This window comes from Delphinus delphis, chromosome 7 (assembly GCF_949987515.2).
Source record: "Delphinus delphis chromosome 7, mDelDel1.2, whole genome shotgun sequence".
NCBI classification, from domain to species: Eukaryota; Metazoa; Chordata; class Mammalia; order Artiodactyla; family Delphinidae; genus Delphinus; species Delphinus delphis.
The window spans coordinates 37,865,254-37,888,579 of NC_082689.1; the positions used below are offsets into that span (position 1 = coordinate 37,865,254).

Below are 23,326 nucleotides of genomic sequence, written 5' to 3' on the forward strand. Positions count from 1 at the left end.
GTGTAAGGGAAAAGTCAAAGAGTAAAATCATTTTTTGAAAAGCCTCTAATTCTTCCATAAAATTTAGTTTGAATATGGGTGGAGAATTCTAACGAATTCCTGCTGGCCTGCAGAGATTGCGGTGTTTTGTTCTAATAGTTAATTTTCATAACTTTATTATAAATATATAATAGATTTGTTTGTTGGATGAATTAAATGCGGTAATGGAACCCTACTTTAAAATCATAGGCTAAATAAATGTGTATTTTTTGTGACTATATTATATATAATATTTCATAGTTATAACAAAATTTTGAAAATTTCACTTTTATTGCTTTTCTAACTTATTACATAGTCTTAATTACTATTTATATGAGTTTTATGTAAAACTGTTTTTCATTGGAAGCATTTTGGTTCACTACCATTGACTGAAGATTTTACTTCATTAAGTGTATATAAAGCAGTGCGCTCTACGTAATAAATTCTGTATTTGCTCATTTTATATACTGTGCGGAAAGACAGTATATAAAACTTGAAAATACAGGAAAGAGAGGGAAAATAAGGAATGGGTCCACCAGTAGCATAGAAAGGAGAATGAGTGAAAAATAAAATGGCATTATATAGAAATGACTCTGCTAATGATATAAGAATATATTGAAAATGTTTTAAAGATGCTCACTGTTTATTCAAATATTTTTCAGAGAGAAATTAGGCAACAGCTAGCAGAAAAAGCTAAAGCTGGAGAACTAAAAGTCGTCAATGGAGCAGCAGCATCCCAGCCTCCCTCAAAACGAAAACGGCGTTGGGATCAAACAGCTGATCAGACTCCTGGTGCCACTCCAAAAAAGCTATCAAGTTGGGATCAAGCAGAGGTAATTTCTTTTTTTTATTTTTTATTATTACTATTTTAAATTTATTTTTCTCATGGAATATATTAGTCTGCTTTTGTTGACACAACAAGATAACCACAGACTGGGTAGCTTAAACAGAAGACATTTTCTCACAGTTCTGGATCAAGGTGCCAATCGGGTTAGTGTCTGGTGAGAGCTCTCTCTCCGGCTTGCACACATCTGCCTTCTTGCTGTGTCCTCAAGAGGCCTTTGCACATGTGGAAAGAGCGAGGGAGCTCTGGTGTCTCTTTTCCTATAAGGACACCAGTCCTATCAGATTCATGTCCAACCTTGTGACCTCATTTAACCTCATTACCTCACTAAAGGTCCAATCTCCAAGTATAGTTACAGTGAGGATAAGGGCTTCGACATGACTTTTGGTGGAGACATAGTTTAGTTCATAACATGGGGTAAAGGAATGTTCCTTTTGGAATATTAATTATAGATATGTAAGTATGTCACGTTATGTGGAGGTTGAGTATAACAGTGGTCTTCCTCATTTTTTAGATGGATTATTTAAGTCTCTGACTACAGGTGTCAGATACATAATGCTACTGCGTTTCCTTCATCAGTTGATTTTCCTAGAAACTTTTTTTTTGGTGGTAAAATGTATATAAAATTTACCATTTTTAACCATTTTTAAGTGTACAATTTGGTGGTATTGATGACACAGTGTGTGTCAAGTACCACTATGATTTATTTTCAAAACTTTTTCATCACTTCAAGGAAACTCTGTGATCATTAAGCAATAACTCTCCTCCTCCCCTTCAGATGACTTTTTTATGCTTTTCTCTGTGAAACCTGTAGTACCTCCTTAGCTGCTGCTTTTTTTGGGGGGGGGGGTGGTGGTTCGCGGGCCTCTCACAGTTGTGGCCTCTCCTGTTGTGGAGCACAGGCTCCGGACGTGCAGGCTCAGCGGCCATGGCTCACGGGCACAGCCGCTCCGCGGCATGTGGGATCCTCCTGGACCAGGGCACAAACCCGTGTCCTCTGCATCGGCAGGCGGACTCTCAACCACTACGCCACCAGGGAAGCCCAGCTGCTGCTTTTTTAGTTTATGACTTTGCTCTCTCTTTCCTTCTCACCCCAAATAAGAACAATTAAAAAGAAAAAAGTATACATATTCCCACTGTGAAATCTACTGGTATGCCTGTATATGTTCTCGTCTTTGCTTTTCCTTCTCTTATAATGTGAACTATTGGTACAGGTTGACTATCTAAAGCTAACCCATCTGCTTATGTGCCATTTCCCATCTCTTATTACTCAAGGACTCTAATGTAACATCAGTTTTTTTCTCTGTACTCTTGGTTATTATCATGAGCAAACACATTTTACTGATCTTCATCTTTAAAAACAAAAAACAAAATACCACAAGAAATCTTCTCTTGACCATAACTTCCCCTTCCAGCTACCATCCCATTTCTTGCTCTTTTTACCACAAAATGCTTTGAATGAGTTGTGTATCTATACTTGTGCTCTGGTGCTTTTGCCTGCACTGCTCCACCAAATCCTCTTTTGTCAAGATGACTTAACCTCCTCATTGCTAAATCCAAAGATAAGTCTCAACCCTCATATTACGCAGCATATCAGTAGCATTCGACATTCTTTGATACCCTCTTAAACCAAAAAAAAAAATTATTTATTTATTTACTTATTTATTTATTGGCCGCGCCTCATGGCATGTGGGATCTTAGTTCCCCAACCAGGGATTGAACCCACGCCCCCTGCTTTGGAAGCACAGTCTTAACCACTGGGAAGTCCCTTGGTACCCTTTTCTTTCCTAGCCTCTGAGCTTCAGTCTTTCTTGATTCTTGCAATACTCACCTCAGTGACTGCTGCTTTTTAGTCTTGTTTGCTGGATCTTCCTCAGCTTCCTAAAATTTGGGGTACTCTAATGCTAAGTCCTCAGGTCTCTTTTGCATCTAAACTAACTCCCTAGGTTCTCATTCCTATCTTTACATACTATATTTATAAGACAGCTCCCAAATTTACAAATCCATCCATACTTCTCTGTTCTTCAGACCTGACACATTTATTTTGATACGTATTTGATAGGCTTTTCAGAATCAGTATTTATAATAAAATTGATTTTCTGTACTCACTCCCTCCAGCCTGCTCCCATGTCTATTGGCTCAAACCAAACCCTTAGAAATCATTTCAGGGTCATCCTATACTCCTCTTATTCTCTTCCCTGGCATCCTATCCACAAATGCATTTTGTTGGCCCGACCTTTAAATATATTCAGGATCTACCCACTTTTCATGACCCCACCACCCTAGTCTAAGTCACTGTTGACTCTAGCATAGGCTACTGCAGATTTATTTACAAATAAGGAAAAATGTGTCAGGCCATGGCATTGTTTTCCCAAACCCAGAATTGAGATACACTAAACCTAGCACATAATTTCCAAACAGTTTAGTTTTAGATCTTGAGGAGTCTCCATTTGCTTGCTGATATATGAGAGGATTTGGTTCTGTATAATATGTTATTACTAACTTAAATTCTGTGGTTGATACTCACTGCAAATTTTAAAAACTGACATTCAGTGCAAATTTTAAAAACAGAGAAAGAGAAACTTGTCCTTTTGGTATCTGTTTAACTGAAAAGGAGACCCAAGAGTTGATGTCTATCTCATAAAAGCTGTAGAGAGTCAGACCATGTTTTCTTTCACACTTCTCATTTAACACAACTCCATCTTAATTATGATTGTGGGAATTACAGCGGATACTAGGAAACATCTTTTCCTACCTGATTGAGCAGGAAGAGCAGTTGCTGAAAATGAGACTTTTGAACAATTTATGTTCTTTACTCATCTAATTGAGAATTTCTCAACCCTGAGTAATATATAGAATCTTTTTTTTTTTTTCTTTTGCGGTACGCGGGCCTCTCACTGTTGTGGCCTCTCCCGTCGCGGAGCACAGGCTCTGGATGTGCAGGCTCAGCGGCCATGGCTCATGGGCCCAGCCGCTCTGCGGCACGTGGGATCTTCCCGGACCGGGGCATGAACCCGTGTCCCCTGCATCGGCAGGCAGACTCTCAACCACTGCTCCACCAAGGAAGCCCTATACAGAATCTTTTGAAAGGAAGAAATACTGAGTCTTATTTGCAAACATAAAGCTAAATAGAACTCTTGGGTTGGATAGAACATCCAACTTTAAAAGAAATATGTAAAAGTATACTACAAAACTTACAGAATTATTTAAATACAGATTTTGTTTTGCTTCACTAATTCACCTGCTGTTTTTGATATGATATTGTCTGCACTCTGCAGGTTCTTTTGCTTTCGTACTGTCTGATGTCCTACATTGCTCACTACTTGTCTCTATTCAACTACCATGGAACCTTCAATCATTTAAGTCAACTTCTAATCTTGCCAGCATCAGAGCAATAGTATTATAGATGTGATTCTAAATATAACCTCTTCTCAGGGATTTGAAATAATGTCGCAGTATCTAGTTATAATTACCCAGGTGATCCAAAACATGCTTAAATTAATTAAACACACACAAAATTGAACAAAAACAAAAATATTCTTAGTGGGAACTCATGAGTCTCTGTCTCCAAGACCCAGTTTTGAGATGTGCTGATATAATTAAAGGTGAAATTCTTGAGATCTTGACAGAGAAACCTTAATGTTTTCCCAAAGTTACGGAGCCATTAGTGGCGTAACCAAAATACATTGTTTTTTAAATTAGGGCTTTTTTCATTGCTCCAAATTAAATCTTTAAGTTATTTTTTGTCATAAACATATTTGCTAGAAAGTAGGTATCTTTTAAGCAGAAGGATAATCTATTCTCTTAATCATGAACTAAAACATTTAATTTTTTTTGTTTGCTTAGCAGGTTTTCTAATTTTTATGTGGGTGTATGAAATAAATTTTTTTTTGCTCTGTTAAGACCCCTGGACATACCCCTTCCTTAAGATGGGATGAGACACCAGGTCGTGCAAAAGGAAGTGAGACTCCTGGAGCAACCCCAGGCTCAAAAATATGGGATCCTACACCTAGTCACACACCTGCGGGCGCTGCTACCCCTGGACGGGGCGATACACCAGGCCACGCGACACCAGGCCATGGAGGTGCAACTTCCAGTGCTCGTAAAAACAGATGGGATGAGACCCCCAAAACAGAAAGAGGTACTTCTAGTGGAGTTTGGGTGTGTGCTTGGGTAAAATGTTGATTTGATGAGTGGTATGTTTATGGCCAAAATCTGTTCTCTCTGGTCCTAGGAAGACAGATAAATAAACAGATGCTTTTGGGACAGGTAAAGAACTGAGCAGATGATATACCTAATTCTTTTCCCTTCTTGAAGAGGTTTAAGATTTATTTTAGGAAGAACATTAGAAGAAAGTAAAGTTTGTATGCCATAATCTCTTTTTTATTGTAGTGTAATATATATAACATAAAATTTATCATTTTAACCATTATAAGTGTACAATTCAGTGGCATTAAGTATATTCACAGTGTTGTGCAACCATTACCTTTATTCATGTCTAGAACTTTGTCATCATCCCAAACAAAAACTGTACCCATTAAGCAATAACTCTCCATTCTTACTTCTCCCAGCCTTTGGTTACCTCTCATTTACTTTCTGTCTGTATAAATTTGCCTAAATACCTTGTTTTTTGTGTAAACTCTCTAAAGCTGTATTTCATTAACTGTTTATGAGATTATCGTTGGGAAGTTAAGATTTAACATTACATTTGCTATATTAAAATTTTATAAAGAATTTTTAATGATTGGGCAGAGTGCTTAACATGAAATGTAGGGAATTCCCTGGTGGTCCAGTGGTTAGGACTCGGTGCTTTCACTGAAGGGGCCCGGGTTCCATCCCTGGTCGGGGAACTAAAACTAAGATCCCACAGGCCGCATGGCGCAGCCCAAAAAAACCCGGAAAAAAATACAATGGATGAGAGAGTCAGTATAGAATTGTACATGTAGAGTAATCTCACTCCATGGAGAAATGAAAAGTGGCCCAAGATACATAAAGTGGCTGTCTATGGGTTGTATGTTGTGGGTAGTTGAAAAAATCCTTTGCTCTGTTTTCCTGTTCCTCGATGGTTATCATTGTTTTTGTAATCCGTGGAAAAGATACAGTCAAGGAGAATAAATATGAAATGAAACATTAAAACTTAAATGTGTCTCCATTTTAGGAATATCCTGTTTCTGAAATTGATCAGTTTAAGTATATTAGTTGTCTGAAAATAGTCATTTTTTGACAGTGGTTAAAATTTTAGGCTTATTCACTCCTTTTCTTTAAAGATACTCCTGGACATGGAAGTGGATGGGCTGAGACTCCTCGAACAGATCGAGGTGGAGATTCCATTGGTGAAACACCAACTCCTGGAGCCAGTAAAAGAAAGTCACGTTGGGATGAAACACCAGCTAGTCAGATGGGTGGAAGCACTCCTGTTCTGACCCCTGGAAAGACACCAATTGGCACGCCAGCCATGAACATGGCTACCCCTACTCCAGGTAGAAACTTTATCATTGGAAATAATTTTTTCCCCTTGTTAGTATTTTGAATTTTTTCTTTGTGGTTTTTCTGTGTGCCATTAATGCCTATTTTTAGCAAGAATAACAGGATGTAAAAAGAAGTCTTGGTTTGAGTTTATAATATAAACAATTAAATGTTAGAATGGATTTTAACTATCTTATATCCCAAGGATCTGTGTAATGATAAAAGTCTTGCACTACATAGATTGTTACAGAAATTTGCTTTTTTGGTAGGTCACATAATGAGTATGACTCCTGAACAGCTTCAGGCTTGGCGGTGGGAGAGAGAAATTGATGAGAGAAATCGCCCATTGTCTGATGAAGAATTAGATGCTATGTTCCCAGAAGGATATAAGGTAAAAACAGTGAATATGAGTGTGGTGGTTTTTAGGATAGAGATTTTTTTTTGGCCATGCTGCGTGGCTTGCAGGATCTGAGTTCACCAACCAGGGATCGAACCTGGGCCCCGGCAGTGAAAGTTCCGAGTCCTAACCACTAGACTGCCAGGGAATTCCCTGGATTTTAATTTAAATATTCTTTGAAAATACTAACTGGTCAAGTTTGCATTGGCCTTGCTCAAATTTACTACTGCCGTTTCATTCTTTAGCTGTTTCCAGGTATATTTCATTTCCAACATTAGATCATGGTTATTTTACTTGGTGTCTCACAAAATCTTGTGTATTTAGTTCATGGGTTGCCAGTGGACACGAAGAATGTTATGTTCTCTCTTTACCATAGCAACTTGAAGTTCATTTTGAACTATAAAATCGTCTAGGTACCTGTTACTCAAGGACCTTTTGCTGGTCTAAAAGTGGTCATATAGCTGATGTTATAACCAGGGCTGGAACCTAAGTCATTTGATGGCCTTTACAGAGCCTTTTCTGCTAATGCCTATTGCTTTTTTAACAGTTTTTATGTATGTATTTCCCCCTATCCCCTCATTAGGTTTGTATTAGAGTATTTGTTTCAAGTATGCATGAACTTACTGCTTTATAACTTCTTGTACCCTCCGTGTAATGCTGTGGGTATAGTCACTCTCCAAGAAAAAAACTTGTATTAGAAAAAAAAAGATTAACAAAGGAGGATTTTCCCCCTCCTATTGATAAACCAATCAATGAATGCAATTGTAAGTGTCTGTTACAATTGCATTCATTGATTGGTTTATCAATAGGGGGAAAATCCTCCTTTGTGAATCTTTTTTTTTCTAATACAAGTTTTTTTCTTTTTTTTTCCTAAGAGGATAGTCATTACATCTTTTTAAAATTTATTTATTTTTGGCTGCATTGGGTCTTCATTGCTGCGCGTGGGCTTTCTCTAGTTGCGGGGAGCAGGGGCCACTCTTCGTTGCAGCGCATGGGCCTCTCACTGCGGTGGCTTCTCCTGTTGCGGAGCATGGGCCCCAGGTACACAGGCTTCAGCAGCTGCAGCACGTGGGCTCAGCAGCTGTGGCTCGCGAGCCCTAGAGCACAGGCTCAGCAGCCGTGGCGCAGGGGCCCAGCTGCTCCGTGACATGTGGGATCTTCCCAGACCAGGGCTCGAACCCGTGTCCCCTGCAGTGGCAGGCGGATTCCCAACCACTGCGCCACCAGGGAAGCCCTCCTTTGTGACTCTTGAGTGAATTTTTTGGGTTTAGTCAAATGTTGTGTATTTACAGGGCTTTGGTGAATATTTTGGTTGTAGTTTTTATGCAGTCACTCATTTTTGTAGAACGACTTAAATATTAAGATTTGTTTTTGTAGAGATTTACATGAATTTTTAATTTATTACTAAAATATAATATACATTATGTGCACTTTGAGCTTATTTCAATTTATATGACATTGGTTCACCAACATGTTTATATAGACTAATGTTTGAAAGTGATCAGAATTTGTAAGCCCACTTTGTGTATCCTCATTTCCCCCTACTTCTAATACACTTAATTTAAATTTGATGAGAAATAGTAATGTGTATTTTAAACTTACAAATAAGATAGAAAAATGGGATTGTTAATTCTTGCCTCTAAGCAAAAAGCATCTTAACTGCAAATATTGTTCATTTTTGTTATTATTTACTATGTAAAGTTAAGAAAATCCTAAACTGTCTTTTAACTGTATTAGGTACTTCCCCCTCCAGCTGGATATGTTCCTATTCGAACTCCAGCTCGAAAGCTGACAGCAACTCCAACACCTTTGGGTGGTATGACAGGTTTTCACATGCAAACTGAAGATAGAACTATGAAAAGTGTTAATGACCAACCATCTGGAAATCTTCCATTTTTAAAACCTGATGATATTCAGTACTTTGATAAACTTTTGGTAAGTGATAATACCAGAAATAAAATATTACTTTTTATTTAGAAGTTACAGTATCTCCACTAACCTTTAAACTTTTTACTTTTTACTGTTAGGTTGATGTTGATGAATCAACACTTAGTCCGGAAGAGCAAAAAGAGAGAAAAATAATGAAGTTGCTTTTAAAAATTAAGAATGGAACACCTCCAATGAGAAAAGTAAGTACCAGTTTATTAAATCATCATGTTCATTATAATTTTAGAGATTCTCCATTTTATCATCAGAGCCTTTAAAATATGCTGAAGATTCTAATACAATTAGTGGAATTATGTGGGGTATTGTATTAGTATCATATGTGGCTTGAAGATGGTTTGATCCTTTAGGAGAAGTTAAGGAGTTTTATATTATACTCTGTGACTCTTTCTATTAAATTACCCTTTTTTAAAATTTATTTTTTATTGAAGTATAGTTTACTTACAATGTTGTGTTAATTACTGCTGTACAGCAAAGTGACTCAGTTATACATATATATACATTCTTTTTCATATTCTTTTCCGTTATGGTTTATCACAGGATATTGAATATAGTTCCCTGTGCTATACAGTAGGACCTTGTTGTTTATCCACTCTATATATACCAGTTTATATCTGCTAATCGCAGACTCCCAGTTCAACCCTCTCCCACCCCTCTCCCCATTGGCAACCACCAGTCTATTCTCTATGTCCCTGATTCTGTTTCTGTTTCATATATAGGTTCATTTGTGTCATATTTTAGATTCCACATGCAAGTGATATCATATGGTATTTGTCTTTCTCTTTCTGACTTACTTCACTTAGTATGATAATCTCTAGTTGCATCCATGTTGCTGCAAATGGCATTACAGTAAGTCCCCTACATACTAATGAGTTCCGTTCTGAGGGTGCATTCATAAGTCCAGTTTGTTCTTAAGTCCAACAAAGTTAGCCTAGGTAACCCAACTAACACAATTGGCTAGTTATGTAGTACTGTACTGTGATAGGTTTATAATACTTTTCACACAAATAATACATAAAAAAAAATAAAGCAGTTTTAATCTTACAGTACAGTACCTTGAAAAGTACAGTAGTACAGTACAATACCTGGCATACAGAGGCATGTTTGCATCTTTGAAAGTTCACAACTTGAAGGTTTGTATGTAGGGGACTTAACTGTATTTTATTCTTGTTTATGGATGAGTAGTATTCTGTTGTATATATGCACCACATTTTCTTTATCCATTCATCTGTCGATGGTCATTTAGGTGTTTTCCATATCTTGGCTCTTGTAAATAGTTCTGCCATGAACATGGGGAGGGGTGCATGTATCTTTTTGAATTATATTTTTGTCCAGATATATGCCCAGGAGTGGGATTGCTAGATCATGTGGTAACTCTATTTTTACTTTTCTGAGGAACCTCCATACTGTTTTCCACAGTGGCTGCACCAACTTACATTCCCACCAACAGTGTAGGAGGCTTCTCTTTTCTCCACACGCTCTCCAGCTTTCAGTTACCCTTTTTGAATTAACTGAAAACATTGAGCCTTTAGCCCAAGAGTTCAGACTTCAGAGTAATTTTGATGGGAATGAACTCATGCTATTCTATGTAAGGTGTCTGAAGTTTACACTAAAATATTCAGTTACAGAAAACCGTGGAGTAATTAATTGGCTCATGCTTATAATAAAGAAATATGCCTATTACTCTTTTCTCTTCCAGGCTGCATTGCGTCAGATTACTGATAAAGCTCGTGAATTTGGAGCTGGTCCTTTGTTTAATCAAATTCTTCCTCTGCTGATGTCGCCTACACTTGAGGATCAAGAGCGTCATTTACTTGTAAAAGTTATTGATAGAATATTATACAAACTTGATGACTTAGTTCGACCATATGTGCACAAGGTTTGTTCTCAATTTGTGTTTCTAATGGTTTGATTTTATTTATTTATTTTATTTATTTTTTTGGTTTGATATTTTTTAAGTAAAAGGAGTTAGTGGATTTTTTTGACCAGCTTATTATTAGGTGTATTTGTGAAATTTAAAAATTCTAAAAAAGTAACAGCTGATGTTACACATTCACAATAAAAAGGGAAATTTCAACCCCTTTAAAGATATTCAGTTAACCAATGTTAAATTTACATGCCCTCCCAGACCTTTTTCTTTGCACAAGCATACATACACAAATACATGTGTAAATAGATGTAACTTTTTGCCATCTTATATAGTGGGTTCATATTATTCATATTTTAAAATTTGCTTTTATTGATATTAGAATGAGAAAATGTATGTTTCTATACCATGCCATTTACTACTAAGAAGCATCTTTTTGCTGATGGTAATTATGGTTTAGAATTGTAAAATGCAGATGGGCGTGTGTGTGTGTGTACTGTGTGTATTTTATAGTCTGTGTAGTTAACAGTGCTCCCAAATACTCATCTTTATGTGGGGTTTCAACTTGTGTGATTAAAATTCTTAATTTGTCCCTTGATTAACAAAGTCCTGGTAATTATAAATTCCCTTACATGTACTGTTACTTGAGCATTGCATCAGTAATTGCTGTGAAAATGTAGCTCCTTCTCTTTTTCAGATCCTGGTGGTCATTGAACCATTGTTGATTGATGAGGATTACTATGCTAGAGTGGAAGGCCGAGAGATTATTTCTAATTTGGCAAAGGTATTTATGTTTCTGGAGAAGAAAGTTTTATATATGTTGATAGGATTATTTGATTTTATTATTTTTTTTAATTTATTTTTTTTTTTTGCGGTACGCGGGCCTCTCACTGCTGCGGCCTCTCCCGCTGCGGAGCACAGGCTCCGGACGCGCAGGCCCAGCGGCCATGGCCCACGGGCCCAGCCGCTCCGCGGCATGTGGGATCCTCCTGGACTGGGGCACGAACCTGTGTCCCCTGCATCGGCAGGCGGACTCCCAACCACTGCGCCACCAGGGAAGCCCGGATTATTTGATTTTAGAATGGAATGATTGAGGGTTAATGTTATCAACTCATGACTGTTGCTTTTTTCTTAAACTTTCAGGCTGCTGGTCTGGCTACTATGATCTCTACCATGAGACCTGATATAGATAACATGGATGAGTATGTCCGTAACACAACAGCTAGAGCTTTTGCTGTTGTAGCCTCTGCCCTGGGCATTCCTTCATTATTGCCTTTCTTAAAAGCTGTGTGCAAAAGCAAGAAGTCCTGGCAAGCAAGACACACTGGTATAAAAATTGTACAGCAAATAGCTATTCTCATGGGCTGTGCCATCTTGCCACATCTCAGAAGTTTAGTTGAAATCATTGAACATGGTAAGTTGTAGTATAACTGTCTTTTGTAAGACAGTTTCCTGAAATTTAGGCTACTGATTCTTGGAGAGAGAAATGGAAGGTAAACTACACAAACACCATATAGTTTATGATTGGATTTGTAATATTAGCTGCTAATAGGCTGTGGTTCATACTGGCTTTTGCCTAATTTTGTCTAATGGGAACAGATTCTGCAATTTGACTAAATGGCTAGATATGTTTCTAGAATCTGCATGATGCTATGGAAGTTAGGTAATGTTGCTTAGTTAAAACCTGTGTTTGGTTTTTTATAGGTCTTGTGGATGAGCAGCAGAAAGTTCGGACCATTAGTGCTTTGGCCATTGCTGCCTTGGCTGAAGCAGCAACTCCTTATGGTATCGAATCTTTTGATTCTGTGTTAAAGCCTCTATGGAAGGGTATCCGCCAACACAGAGGAAAGGTAGATTTACCAGTTTGATTTCATTTTTCTTTTTATTTCTACTCATTGAAGTTCAAGTGACTTAAAGCTAATTTACTAAGTATATATATATTTTTTATTTTAAAATAGGGCCTGGCCGCTTTCTTAAAGGCTATTGGGTATCTTATTCCTCTCATGGATGCAGAATATGCCAACTACTATACTAGAGAAGTGATGTTAATTCTTATTCGAGAATTCCAATCTCCTGATGAAGAAATGAAGAAAATTGTGCTGAAGGTAATTGTTCCAAATTGTTGCTGTTCCAGATTTGTTAATCTAAATGTGTTCCATGGTTCAAAGAGAATTTTATATCATTTTAAAAAAACTTGTGTATTAAACCAGGACTGTGATTACTATTATTATTTTTTAACATTTTAGGTGGTAAAGCAGTGTTGTGGAACAGATGGTGTAGAAGCAAACTACATTAAAACAGAGATCCTTCCTCCTTTTTTTAAACACTTCTGGCAACACAGAATGGCTTTGGATAGAAGAAATTACCGGCAGGTAAGCTTTTATCATAAAATAGTTTCAGAAATTCTTTCAACTGATCCTTTAGTCAGTTTGAATGCATATTACATAAGTTATTTTTTGCCTTGAGAAACTCACAGGTTGTTTGTGTTTGATTGTGAACGGAGATGGATTTTAGTCGGCCAGTTAACTTCCATTTTGCTTTTGTATTCTAGGATAGATAGCCAACTATAAATTGACATTTTTGTCTAGTAAATGAACTGCTTAATCTGGCTAGGTGAAGCATGAATACAATCGTAACCTTAAATCTCCTTGACTTAGACTCATATTTAAATGTTTTTGGCCACCTTTTTCTTAAAGTTTTAATAGTAGGAGCCATCTGTCCTCAGCATGCTTACTAGCTAAATAGTATCTTTAGAATATTCCATTTTCATGATGTCTCTTTATTTCCTTGGAAAAGCAGTAAATTAAATGATTTTTCCTCCTCTTTTTAGTTAGTTGATACTACTGTGGAGTTGGCAAACAAAGTAGGTGCAGCAGAAATTATATCCAGGATTGTGGATGATCTGAAAGATGAAGCTGAACAGTACAGAAAAATGGTGATGGAGACAATTGAGAAAATTATGGGCAACTTGGGAGCAGCAGACATTGATCATAAACTTGAAGAACAACTGATTGATGGTATTCTTTATGCTTTTCAAGAACAGACTACAGAGGTAATGATACTAATTATTAGGCAAGTTGCCACTGACTTTCATATTTGTAAAACATATTTTCAAGTAAATATTATCACCAAAGAGTAATTAAATTTGAAATAATTTTTAAATGTTCATGTTCTCATGCAGTTGGCTACAAAGAAATACTCTTCTACCTCAAATTTTTAGGTTAGATTTTTGGAAACGGAATATAATTATATTTCAACTGTTTAGTCACAAACTGAATTCTTGTTCACATTGAATGTAGGTTTTAAATTTAACTTGGCTTTTTTTTTTTTTTTTTTTTTTTAAGGACTCAGTAATGTTGAACGGCTTTGGCACAGTGGTCAATGCTCTTGGCAAACGAGTCAAACCGTACTTGCCTCAGATCTGCGGTACAGTTTTGTGGCGTTTAAATAACAAATCAGCAAAAGTTAGGCAACAGGCAGCTGACTTGATCTCTCGAACGGCTGTTGTCATGAAGACTTGTCAAGAGGTAAACTTTTATATCAGATTCTTATTTCTTCACCAAAAGGAGTAATGTAAACAGTAACATTTCATCATCATCATTTTTTTATTACAGGAAAAATTGATGGGGCACTTGGGTGTTGTTTTGTATGAGTATTTGGGCGAAGAGTACCCTGAAGTATTGGGCAGCATTCTTGGAGCACTGAAGGCCATTGTAAATGTAATAGGTATGGAATTTGTTGGTCATGTAAGAATTTTTTGTTTTGTATTTTAAAGTTCCTTTGGTATTTTGAAAGTAAAATAGAGAATCCTATTTAGGAGTTGACTAATGAATGTCTGATACTTTTTTTTTAACCACTGAAAATTACAGTTAAGTTGGGATGTCACAAGAATCTTATCTCCCAAAGTCTATTTATATTTTACTTTAAAAGAGAGAAAGAGGGCAAGTTTAGGACCTGCAAGAGAGGAGGAAGTAGTCACAACTCAAAAAACTTTGAAGTCATGGGATAGAGGGCCCTAAAAAAATTGTGTGTCACCTGAAATATATGGGAGAGGAGGTGGTGGGTGGAGAGAACTCTAAAGTTTTATATATTTATTCAACCTTGAATTAGTAAATGGTTATGGTAGGTTTTCCTGCTTGCTATTAAGTTCAAGGAACAATAACCAGAGAGAAAAGTGAATTGATCAAGTGACCTCATTTTTATTTAAATCCAATTCTTTTAAACTGTCCTCTCAGTTCTTTATCCAAAGTTAAAACAGAGGTGTATTACAAACGCTCTTGGGTGTGGAGAACAAAGCTTTTCCTCTTTAAGGGCATTATGATGGAACAAACAAATGGTCTCCTGTTTTATCCTTCATTATAAGTGAATGTAACGATTGCAAAAGTAACTTCTACGGAGTTTAGAGGGACAGAAATAACCTATCAAGAGGTCGAAATAGCTGGCTGTGATAGCCACTATTTTTCTCATTTTAGTAAGGGGTTTTTATACAGTATAGGAGGTCTTCAAACCATCGCATTTACATATAATCCCCAGTTCAGCCCTTTCCTCTCTCTCTACTTGGAGATACTTGCCAAAAATCAGTTACTTGGCCACTTGTGGGGCTCTGGTTTGCAGGGAATTGTAAACCATATTGTTGGTCAGAGAAACATGGGAAAAGCAATGGAGAGAGAATCAGAGCAAGCAGTTCTAGTTAGAGCAAGAGCCCCTGCCAGCTGCCTCCTTTTTTCTCTCTTCATAGGTGTAAATACCATCCAAGTATGCCCTGCATTGCAGGGAGACTGGAGATCTGTTTGTTTTGCAGTTAAAGGGTAAGGGGGCCCTTTCTGGAAAATTTTGCTTTAATTTACATGTCTACCTCTGGCTTATATTGTTGTGTATGGCCGGAACATAAGCTGTCCCCATATTTAAATGTCAGTGTACAAATACATTTCAGAACCAAATAAAACTTTTTTTTGTTGTTGAGTATCCATCATTCTTTAAATCACTTCACTAATTTCTTTCATTTTTATGCATAATCAGAAGTTAATAAAAAGTTAAAAATTCTGCGTTTGATCTGAAGCTGGGGCTTTTTCTTTCCATAGGCAGCTGTAAGTTTGTATTTATGCCTAGTCACGTATATTACATTGTTAAATAAAAGGTAAAATGAACAAAGGTTGCAGTTCACGTGTTAATTGATAGTGTGTTTGACTTCTGTTAAATAGGTATGCATAAGATGACTCCACCAATTAAAGATCTGCTGCCTAGACTCACCCCCATCTTAAAGAATAGGCATGAAAAAGTACAAGAGAATTGTATTGATCTTGTTGGACGTATTGCTGATAGGTAAGCAGATTACCTAAACATTTTAATAAGCAGTATTGTGTTTCACATTTAGCCACTTTTATTCACTTTGCAAATTTGCTTATTGTTTCTAATGTAAGTATATATGGTCAGGCTAATATTTCAGTAATATTTTCCAATTTGAATGGTAATGAGGGAGTGGCAGTATATTTTTAAAACTAAACCATCCTTTCTGAGCAGTAATAATAATTTTATTTAATGCTTAAAATGAATTGGTAATCATGTTTTGAGAACTGAATTTGCAGATTTACCTTTTAAAACTTATTGTTACAAAAAATTTAAGTTTTTTTTTTTTAAACTAGGGGAGCTGAATATGTGTCTGCAAGAGAATGGATGAGGATTTGCTTTGAGCTTTTAGAGCTCTTAAAAGCTCACAAAAAAGCTATTCGTAGAGCCACAGTCAACACATTTGGTTATATTGCAAAGGCCATTGGGTGAGTATTATTTACTTCTGTGTATTTTTTTTTTTTTTTTTTTTTTTTTTACTTTGTAATAGACCCATTGTAGTGTTAAAAGGTGTTTCCATTTCTGTAGACTCTCTTTTAAGGCAAGGTATGAGTAATGCAGTTAGAATAGACTTTATTTATGTTTTTTAGAATAGACTTCAACCACTGACCTTCAGTTTTTGAAATGTTTTCTTAAATGTTAAATTGAATTAAAATAGATGGAACAGTTTAAAATTTCATTTAGTCACACTTCACTATTTTCAGAAGAGGGAAACAGTACCATTTCAGAATAATTTCAAATTTTGTTGGTGCTTTTAGGATATTGCTTAAAATATTAAGGCCAGTTCTTAGTAAAACAATTAACATAATTCAGTTTTCATGTTAATGCTTTATGTGTTTTAAAAATATTTTTCTAAAATTAATCCACAGACAACTGAATGATAGCTATTTTATTAGATAACCTATGGTTATTTGCTTCTGCTCCACCAGAACCAAACTAGAAGAAACAGTCATTGTAGAAAATGAGATACTTATGTATATGTGGCTTAATAACTAAATATTTTCAAGCAATAAAACGTAACAAAAGTTGGATTATTTAATTAGAGTCTCCCCACATGCCTTTTGGTAGCAATAATATTTTTTCATCTGTGATGTAGTTAAGAAGTTGGCAATGAATAGCTGTTGTTAACTTTTTAGTTCCTGTGTCCCTTTAAATTTGTGGTAGAATAAATGCTTAAAGAAGGAGAATAAATGTGGTAAAGGTGTGTGGGAGGGAGGATTTTGGAAAACAGATTTTGTGTGTTGTGGCATTGGAGACCACAGTTTATATACTACTGTAAGGTTGCCTGCTCTAGTGGCCATGTTCTGACCACTCAAAGAATTATTCAGTCTAAACATTTAATGAAATTTCTTTTTGTTTTAGGAAATATACTAAAGACTGTAAATTATATTTGAAAATGAAGCCATTTGAATTTTTTCATTAAAATGAACACTTTAATTTAAATGAAGTTCTTAAGTAGAAACCGTAATGCCAGTGACTTGAAAGTATTGCATTTTAGCATAAAATTACTAAGTTCCCAGTAATTACTTAGCATGAAGTTCCATTCCTTTGATTATTTTTCTTCCCTCCAAAAAAATTTTGACTTGTAAACTAACAGTTTGCTGACACATTTATTTTTTTCCAGCCCTCATGATGTATTGGCTACACTTTTAAACAACCTCAAAGTTCAGGAAAGGCAGAACAGAGTTTGTACCACTGTAGCAATAGCTATTGTCGCTGAAACATGTTCACCCTTCACAGTACTACCTGCCTTAATGAATGAATACAGAGTTCCTGAACTGAATGTTCAAAATGGAGTGTTAAAATCACTTTCCTTCTTGTTTGAATATATTGGTGAGATGGGAAAGGACTACATTTATGCTGTAACACCACTCCTTGAAGATGCTTTAATGGATAGGTAAGTGACTTGAACTAAATGCAAGAAAATAGTTATAATTCTTCTTTTATTTTAGAACTTATGGAAGTAATTATTATATGACCTATTTGTTGTGATGTAGTTAAAGAAGGGACTATTAGTCTGGATTTTTATGAAACTATAAATAAATTAGGACTATTATCTCTAAATAAGATAGATGCTATAGTGGTTCCCCCAATTTTTTTTCCAAGTGCCCCCTCCCTGTTTTAATAGCCCCCCGCCTTTTGGCCACACACATAGCTCACAGGATCTTAGTTCCCTGACCAGGGATTGAACCTGGGCCCCGGCAGTGAAAGTGCTGAGTCCTAACCCCTGGACCACCAGGGAATTCCTGATCAACTTTTGTTTTAAAAATTAAAGTCAAATATAATTAGAGGAAATGTTGAGCATGAGCTTATCGGTATGGCAAAGAGACCCGATCTTTTTAGCTTTTTGTTATGGCAGATGAAGCAGAGGTTTCTATAAGGCTTTTGAACTACTGAACATAGCCTGCCAGAGCCACACTATTCCCACTGCAGGCCCCCAGTTATTCAGGTGGTGACCACTGATAAAGTACTGCTTGAAGTGATTGATAGAGTCCTGATACCAAGAAACATTACTTTAGTTGGGAAATTTACTAAGGGGGAATACAGCTTCACTTCAGTCTATGCCTAATAGATTATTACAATAAATAAGAGAAATAAGGATGCTAGTAACTAAGTTCAGATGTTTTTTTCTCTTATACCTTTAAGGTACTCTTCCTGCCTTTGAGGGTAAAGAGTGTGAACTTGTTTTTATGCCCTTCATAGACCCGTTATCTGATGCTTGTAGTCAGTTGAATAATTGTGGAATAAATAACTCAATGACTTGTCATAAACATAAGTTCATTTAAAACATGGGAGGTGATAAGAGTTCTTATTTCTGGGTTTGAAAAAATTATTGGTCCTTCTCTTCCTTTCCCTAAATTGAGTTCTTGAATGAACCTTTAAAAAAAATTGACAAGGGAAGAGATTTAGTCTCAATTTAGTTATCTGTTGTATTGAATTACTTTCAAAGGTTTTAAGTTTACAGAGTTTAAAATGAGATATTACTGTTAATCATTCGTATGTAAGAGTCATGTGTTCTCTCTCATTTTTAGTAGCATATAAAATGTACACTGTGCTCGGCTTTCTTGCTTATATTACTTTCAAAGAAAAATATGGTTTATTTTTGAGCCAGAGTGAGGTTTGAGTCGTTAAAGCAAAGTTCTCAAGTAGAATCATTAGTCACTCTAAAAGCATTCTGTATCAGATACATAAGGTGTGGGGATGACTCTGCATCCATTCCATGCACTGAATTTGTGATTTAGTTTCTAACGGGCAGGCATGTATCTTCTGTGAAACTAAGACTGTATCTTAACAAAGAGCTTTCTCCCCCTCTGTTACAGGGACCTTGTACACAGACAGACGGCTAGTGCAGTGGTGCAACACATGTCACTTGGGGTTTATGGATTTGGTTGTGAAGATTCACTGAATCACTTGTTGAACTATGTATGGCCCAATGTGTTTGAGACATCTCCCCATGTAATTCAGGCAGTTATGGGGGCCCTGGAGGGTCTGAGAGTTGCTATTGGACCATGTAGAATGCTGCAGTATTGTTTACAGGTAGGTCAAAGATTTTTAAAAGAGTACTCGTTGAAAAAAGTAATTTTAGTTGAATTAAGTCACTGTTCCTAATTATTGGTAGGGTGTGTTTTTGCCATACGGGAGAACAGTTGTGAGGGGAGGGAGGGAGGATTAGATTTTGTCTTTGCCCTCTGCAGTTTTGTGCAATTGCCATCTTGTTTTCTCTCTCAAAGGGAAATGCTTGCAACCATATCTTTATGGTTTGTTAGTTGTGTTAAGGTTGTGTATTTCTTGAAGTAATGTAGCCTTTTAATTATTCTAGGGTTTGTTTCACCCAGCCCGGAAAGTCAGAGATGTGTATTGGAAAATTTACAACTCCATCTACATTGGTTCACAGGATGCTCTCATAGCACATTATCCAAGAATCTACAATGATGATAAGAACACCTATATTCGTTATGAACTTGACTATATCTTGTAACTTTATTGTTTATTTTGTGTTTAATGCACAGCTGTTTCACACCTTAAACTTGCTTCGATTTGGTGATGTAAACTTTTAAACATTGCAGATCAGCATAGAACTGGTCATAGAGGAAGAGCTAGAAATCCAGTAGCATGATTTTTAAATAACCTGTCTTTGTTTTTGATGTTAAACAGTAAACGCCAGTAGTGACCAAGAACACAGTGATTGCACACACTATTCTGGAGGGCTTTCATTTTTGATTCATCTTTATGAAGATTTAGAATTCATTCCTTGTGTTTAAAGGGAATGTTTAATTGAGAAATAAACATTTGTGTACAAAATGCTAACTTGTGTGTGTTTTTTGAACATGACTTGTAAAATACGGAACTTTGATAAAGTACTGGTTTGTGTAGAATAAGTGGCTTTATATCATTTTCTGTCACCTGGTTTATAGAAAGTAGCAGAATACAAGTGATATAAAGTGATGGCATCTTTGTCAAAATTCCATTGTTCTGTTGATAATGACATTGAGAAGAGTAGCTTTGGGGGTGTTCACCTCAAACTAGTACAACCCTTCCATCACCATAGAAACTATAGCATCTTTGCTGAACTGTCTTGAATAATATTATTTTGCACTTACATAGCGCCTTTCATCTCTTGATTTCTCAAAATGCTTTATGAACATGCTTAAGGGAAGTGATTCAAGTCATATCCAACTCTTGATGATTCTGTGTAGAACGTGGGGAAAGTGTCTTTACTTTAAAACTGCCTTGTACCTATTGGGAGTGAGGCTACTACCTAAGTAATGCTAGTTAGAATAAGACAATCTTTGGGCTCTTTTCCCATGTCATAAGCCACTATTCAACAATATATTTAGTAAATACCTGTTAAGCACCTACTGTATACCAGCCAGTGTGCTTAGTTGTAGGGATGCAAAGGTGCTTTTGACATGCCCCTTGCCCTTAAGAAATGCAGTATAATGGAAAAGGGGAGACATCTAGTTACAGATTAGTTATGTACTAATATTATACAATGGTAGCAGCTGAAATGTCTAGGTTTGCTTAGTTTTGCATTTAGTAATCAGATAATGAATTGATCTGTAGGTGTCAAGCATAAACTGAAATGCCATTTAAATCTAGAGGAACCAAGCATTAAGGCAGTAATTTTTTATATATAATAAAGTATATCTTCAGTTTTCCCTAATTTTCTGGCCAAAAATTTCTTAGTCCTTCACTTCCCATAGCTGTTTTATTTTGTCTCCTTATGTAATAGTATTGAATACTTCTGTGCAGTCTAATGGGAAATGAGCTTCTGCAGCAGCCTAAGCATAGGATGACTCTGCCACAGTAAGTAAAACCAATCTACTGAGACTAGGAGGTTTATTGATTGAACTGTTAATACTTAGGGCTCCCTGTTGTGGAGGCTTACTTGAGAAACAGCTTATAATTGGCTCACTTGTACAGAATTGATATTGAGCATTAGCTGACCCTCCAGGCAGAATTTGTAACTCGTTTCTTGTGTGACATAACTTTGTGACAACATGGTAATGTGTACTAAATTTCCAAAATTATCTTTTTAGAAGTTTTTGTAATAATAGCCCCCATACAACTTTAAATCTTGCTTTTCTCTGTATTCGATGTCAGATGACCTTCAGTAATTACTAATCATGAAAATTGAATACAATGGATTTCAAAGGGAAAATTTGGTTTTAAACCAGTCTTGGGGAAATTTAGTTACATTTTCGCTTCAGGTACTTGTATAACTTGAATTTGCTTGGGCCCTTGCTCTTTATGTAAAACATCTGTGCTTTGTAGTGGCAGTGTGGAGCAAAGGAGGCTTTACCTGTAAGTGACTTTTTACTGATACAAATTTGAGGACAGAGAGGTGAGGCAAATACTGAGGCCTACGATCTTGAAAGTTGGGACCAAATCGAGGCTCACAAATGTTTGGATTATTTTACATACTTACTTGAATAAGGAAAGCATTTTGTGAGGTACTCATGTGAAAGACGCTATGTGAAGTTTTAACTATCTTTCAAAGACTTCTTTCGCACTTTTCTTTGGTGTTTCTTAAAGCCAGACTTAAGCAGGAAGAAATTAATGTTCTTAAGGGGACAGTAGGTGGGTCTTTCTGTGGGCTTTTGCTGGTTTTTCTGTGGGCCCTCTAATGGAAATGATCTCTTTGGCTGTTCAATTTTTTTCTTATTGTATTTTTTAAATTTGTTGTATGGTGCCCTGTGAGCATCAAGTACCACCAGATGAATAAAACTTCTTATATCTAAAGTCTTAGAGCAGTTTTTAATCTTAGTTGACTTTGTATTGTTCCTGTACTACACTCTGTTGTGGTTGTGCCATTTTAATAATATTGAGCTCTTTGGGTGGTTTTCCAAATATGGGAACTTAGTATGGAAAAACCGAAGAACTTTTTCTTTAAAAGAAACTGAAGAAGACAATTGCAGTCATGTAGGCTCAGTTGTTGGGTTCTTTGGTGTTCAATGCTTCTTAAATCCCACAAGGTTACATAAAGCAGGAACTACAGCTGTCACAGGGGTTTTCAACCTTGGCATTATTGACATTTTGGGCCAGACACATCTTCATCGTGGGTCACTGACCTGGGCATTGTAGGATGTTGAGTAGCATCCCTGACTACCCAGTAGATGCTAATAGCACTCCCACCCCAGTAGTGATGACCCAAAATGCCTCCAGATATTGTCTCATGTACTCTGGAGGACAAAATCTCCCTAGCTTGAAAACCATTTTGAAACTTGTTTAAGCAGGACTCAAATATGTCTGGTAAACAACAAAGCATGATGTAAAAAGTGTTTCATTTTCGGCAGCAGTTACCTAGGAAGGAACTAGATTTAGTATTTCACAAATACTTAAACACCTACCTTGGGCAAATCTCCGCATCAGACCTGGGACCAATAAGCTGAAAACATGTAAAACGTGGACTGCTTTCTGGTCCTCAGCGCATCTTGTGGCCGAGTTGGAGCCAGGTGCACAGCACTGGGGCAGGAGCGTCAGCTTCTCGGTGCTCTACTTTGAATGCAGTTGTTCAGCGCCCTGGTTATCACCTGTGAGAGGTGGGGTGTGTGGTATGGCTGGAGGAGGAGGGCAGGCAGGAGACCCTTGGTTCTTCTTGTTAAGAAAATGTGGATAGGAAGCTGTGGAATGTAAGGTGACTCATGGTGAATTTAGATTTGCGATGCGGTCATGAAGATTTAGTAAATGCGAGAGAGTAGGTCAATGACGTTTCTAGTGTTCGTGCTAGAAAAGCTAAGTTTTAAAAATTTATTAACAGTTTTATCATTTTATAATACAAGAAGATTATAAAAGGACATGCTTGCATGTCAGGTTAGACAATAGACTTGTTAAATTTTTTTGGAAGTAAATTTTTTTGTTTTTTGTGGAAGGAAATTTTTAACGGGCAACAGGCTTTGGAGGGAATTTGTGTTATCGTGGAGTATCTTTGTGCTAGGAAAAA

At 36.5% G+C, this 23,326-nt stretch overlaps 1 protein-coding gene across 3 annotated transcripts in view; it reads left to right on the forward strand.

Annotated features, from left to right (window-relative positions):
- The window catches only part of SF3B1 (splicing factor 3b subunit 1), a 37,852-nt gene extending 15,727 nt beyond the window's left edge, over positions 1–22,125 (forward strand). For 2 of the 3 annotated variants that reach the window (XM_060016368.1, XM_060016369.2), the window contains 20 exons: positions 681–851; positions 4,766–5,003; positions 6,130–6,342; positions 6,598–6,719; positions 8,463–8,660; positions 8,753–8,854; positions 10,369–10,548; positions 11,234–11,320; positions 11,680–11,950; positions 12,241–12,386; positions 12,495–12,641; positions 12,783–12,908; positions 13,367–13,588; positions 13,881–14,063; positions 14,151–14,262; positions 15,738–15,858; positions 16,179–16,310; positions 17,507–17,779; positions 19,203–19,419; positions 19,703–22,125. In XM_060016368.1, coding sequence (XP_059872351.1) covers positions 681–851; positions 4,766–5,003; positions 6,130–6,342; positions 6,598–6,719; positions 8,463–8,660; positions 8,753–8,854; positions 10,369–10,548; positions 11,234–11,320; positions 11,680–11,950; positions 12,241–12,386; positions 12,495–12,641; positions 12,783–12,908; positions 13,367–13,588; positions 13,881–14,063; positions 14,151–14,262; positions 15,738–15,858; positions 16,179–16,310; positions 17,507–17,779; positions 19,203–19,419; positions 19,703–19,861 — 3,420 coding nt within the window. In that variant the 3' untranslated portion in view covers positions 19,862–22,125. Of the gene's footprint in view, positions 1–680; positions 852–4,765; positions 5,004–6,129; positions 6,343–6,597; positions 6,720–8,462; positions 8,661–8,752; positions 8,855–10,368; positions 10,549–11,233; positions 11,321–11,679; positions 11,951–12,240; positions 12,387–12,494; positions 12,642–12,782; positions 12,909–13,366; positions 13,589–13,880; positions 14,064–14,150; positions 14,263–15,274; positions 15,345–15,737; positions 15,859–16,178; positions 16,311–17,506; positions 17,780–19,202; positions 19,420–19,702 lie in introns of those variants that run through there. The other variant, XR_009520128.1, reaches the window with a different exon arrangement.
- The last annotated feature ends 1,201 nt before the right edge of the window (positions 22,126–23,326 follow it).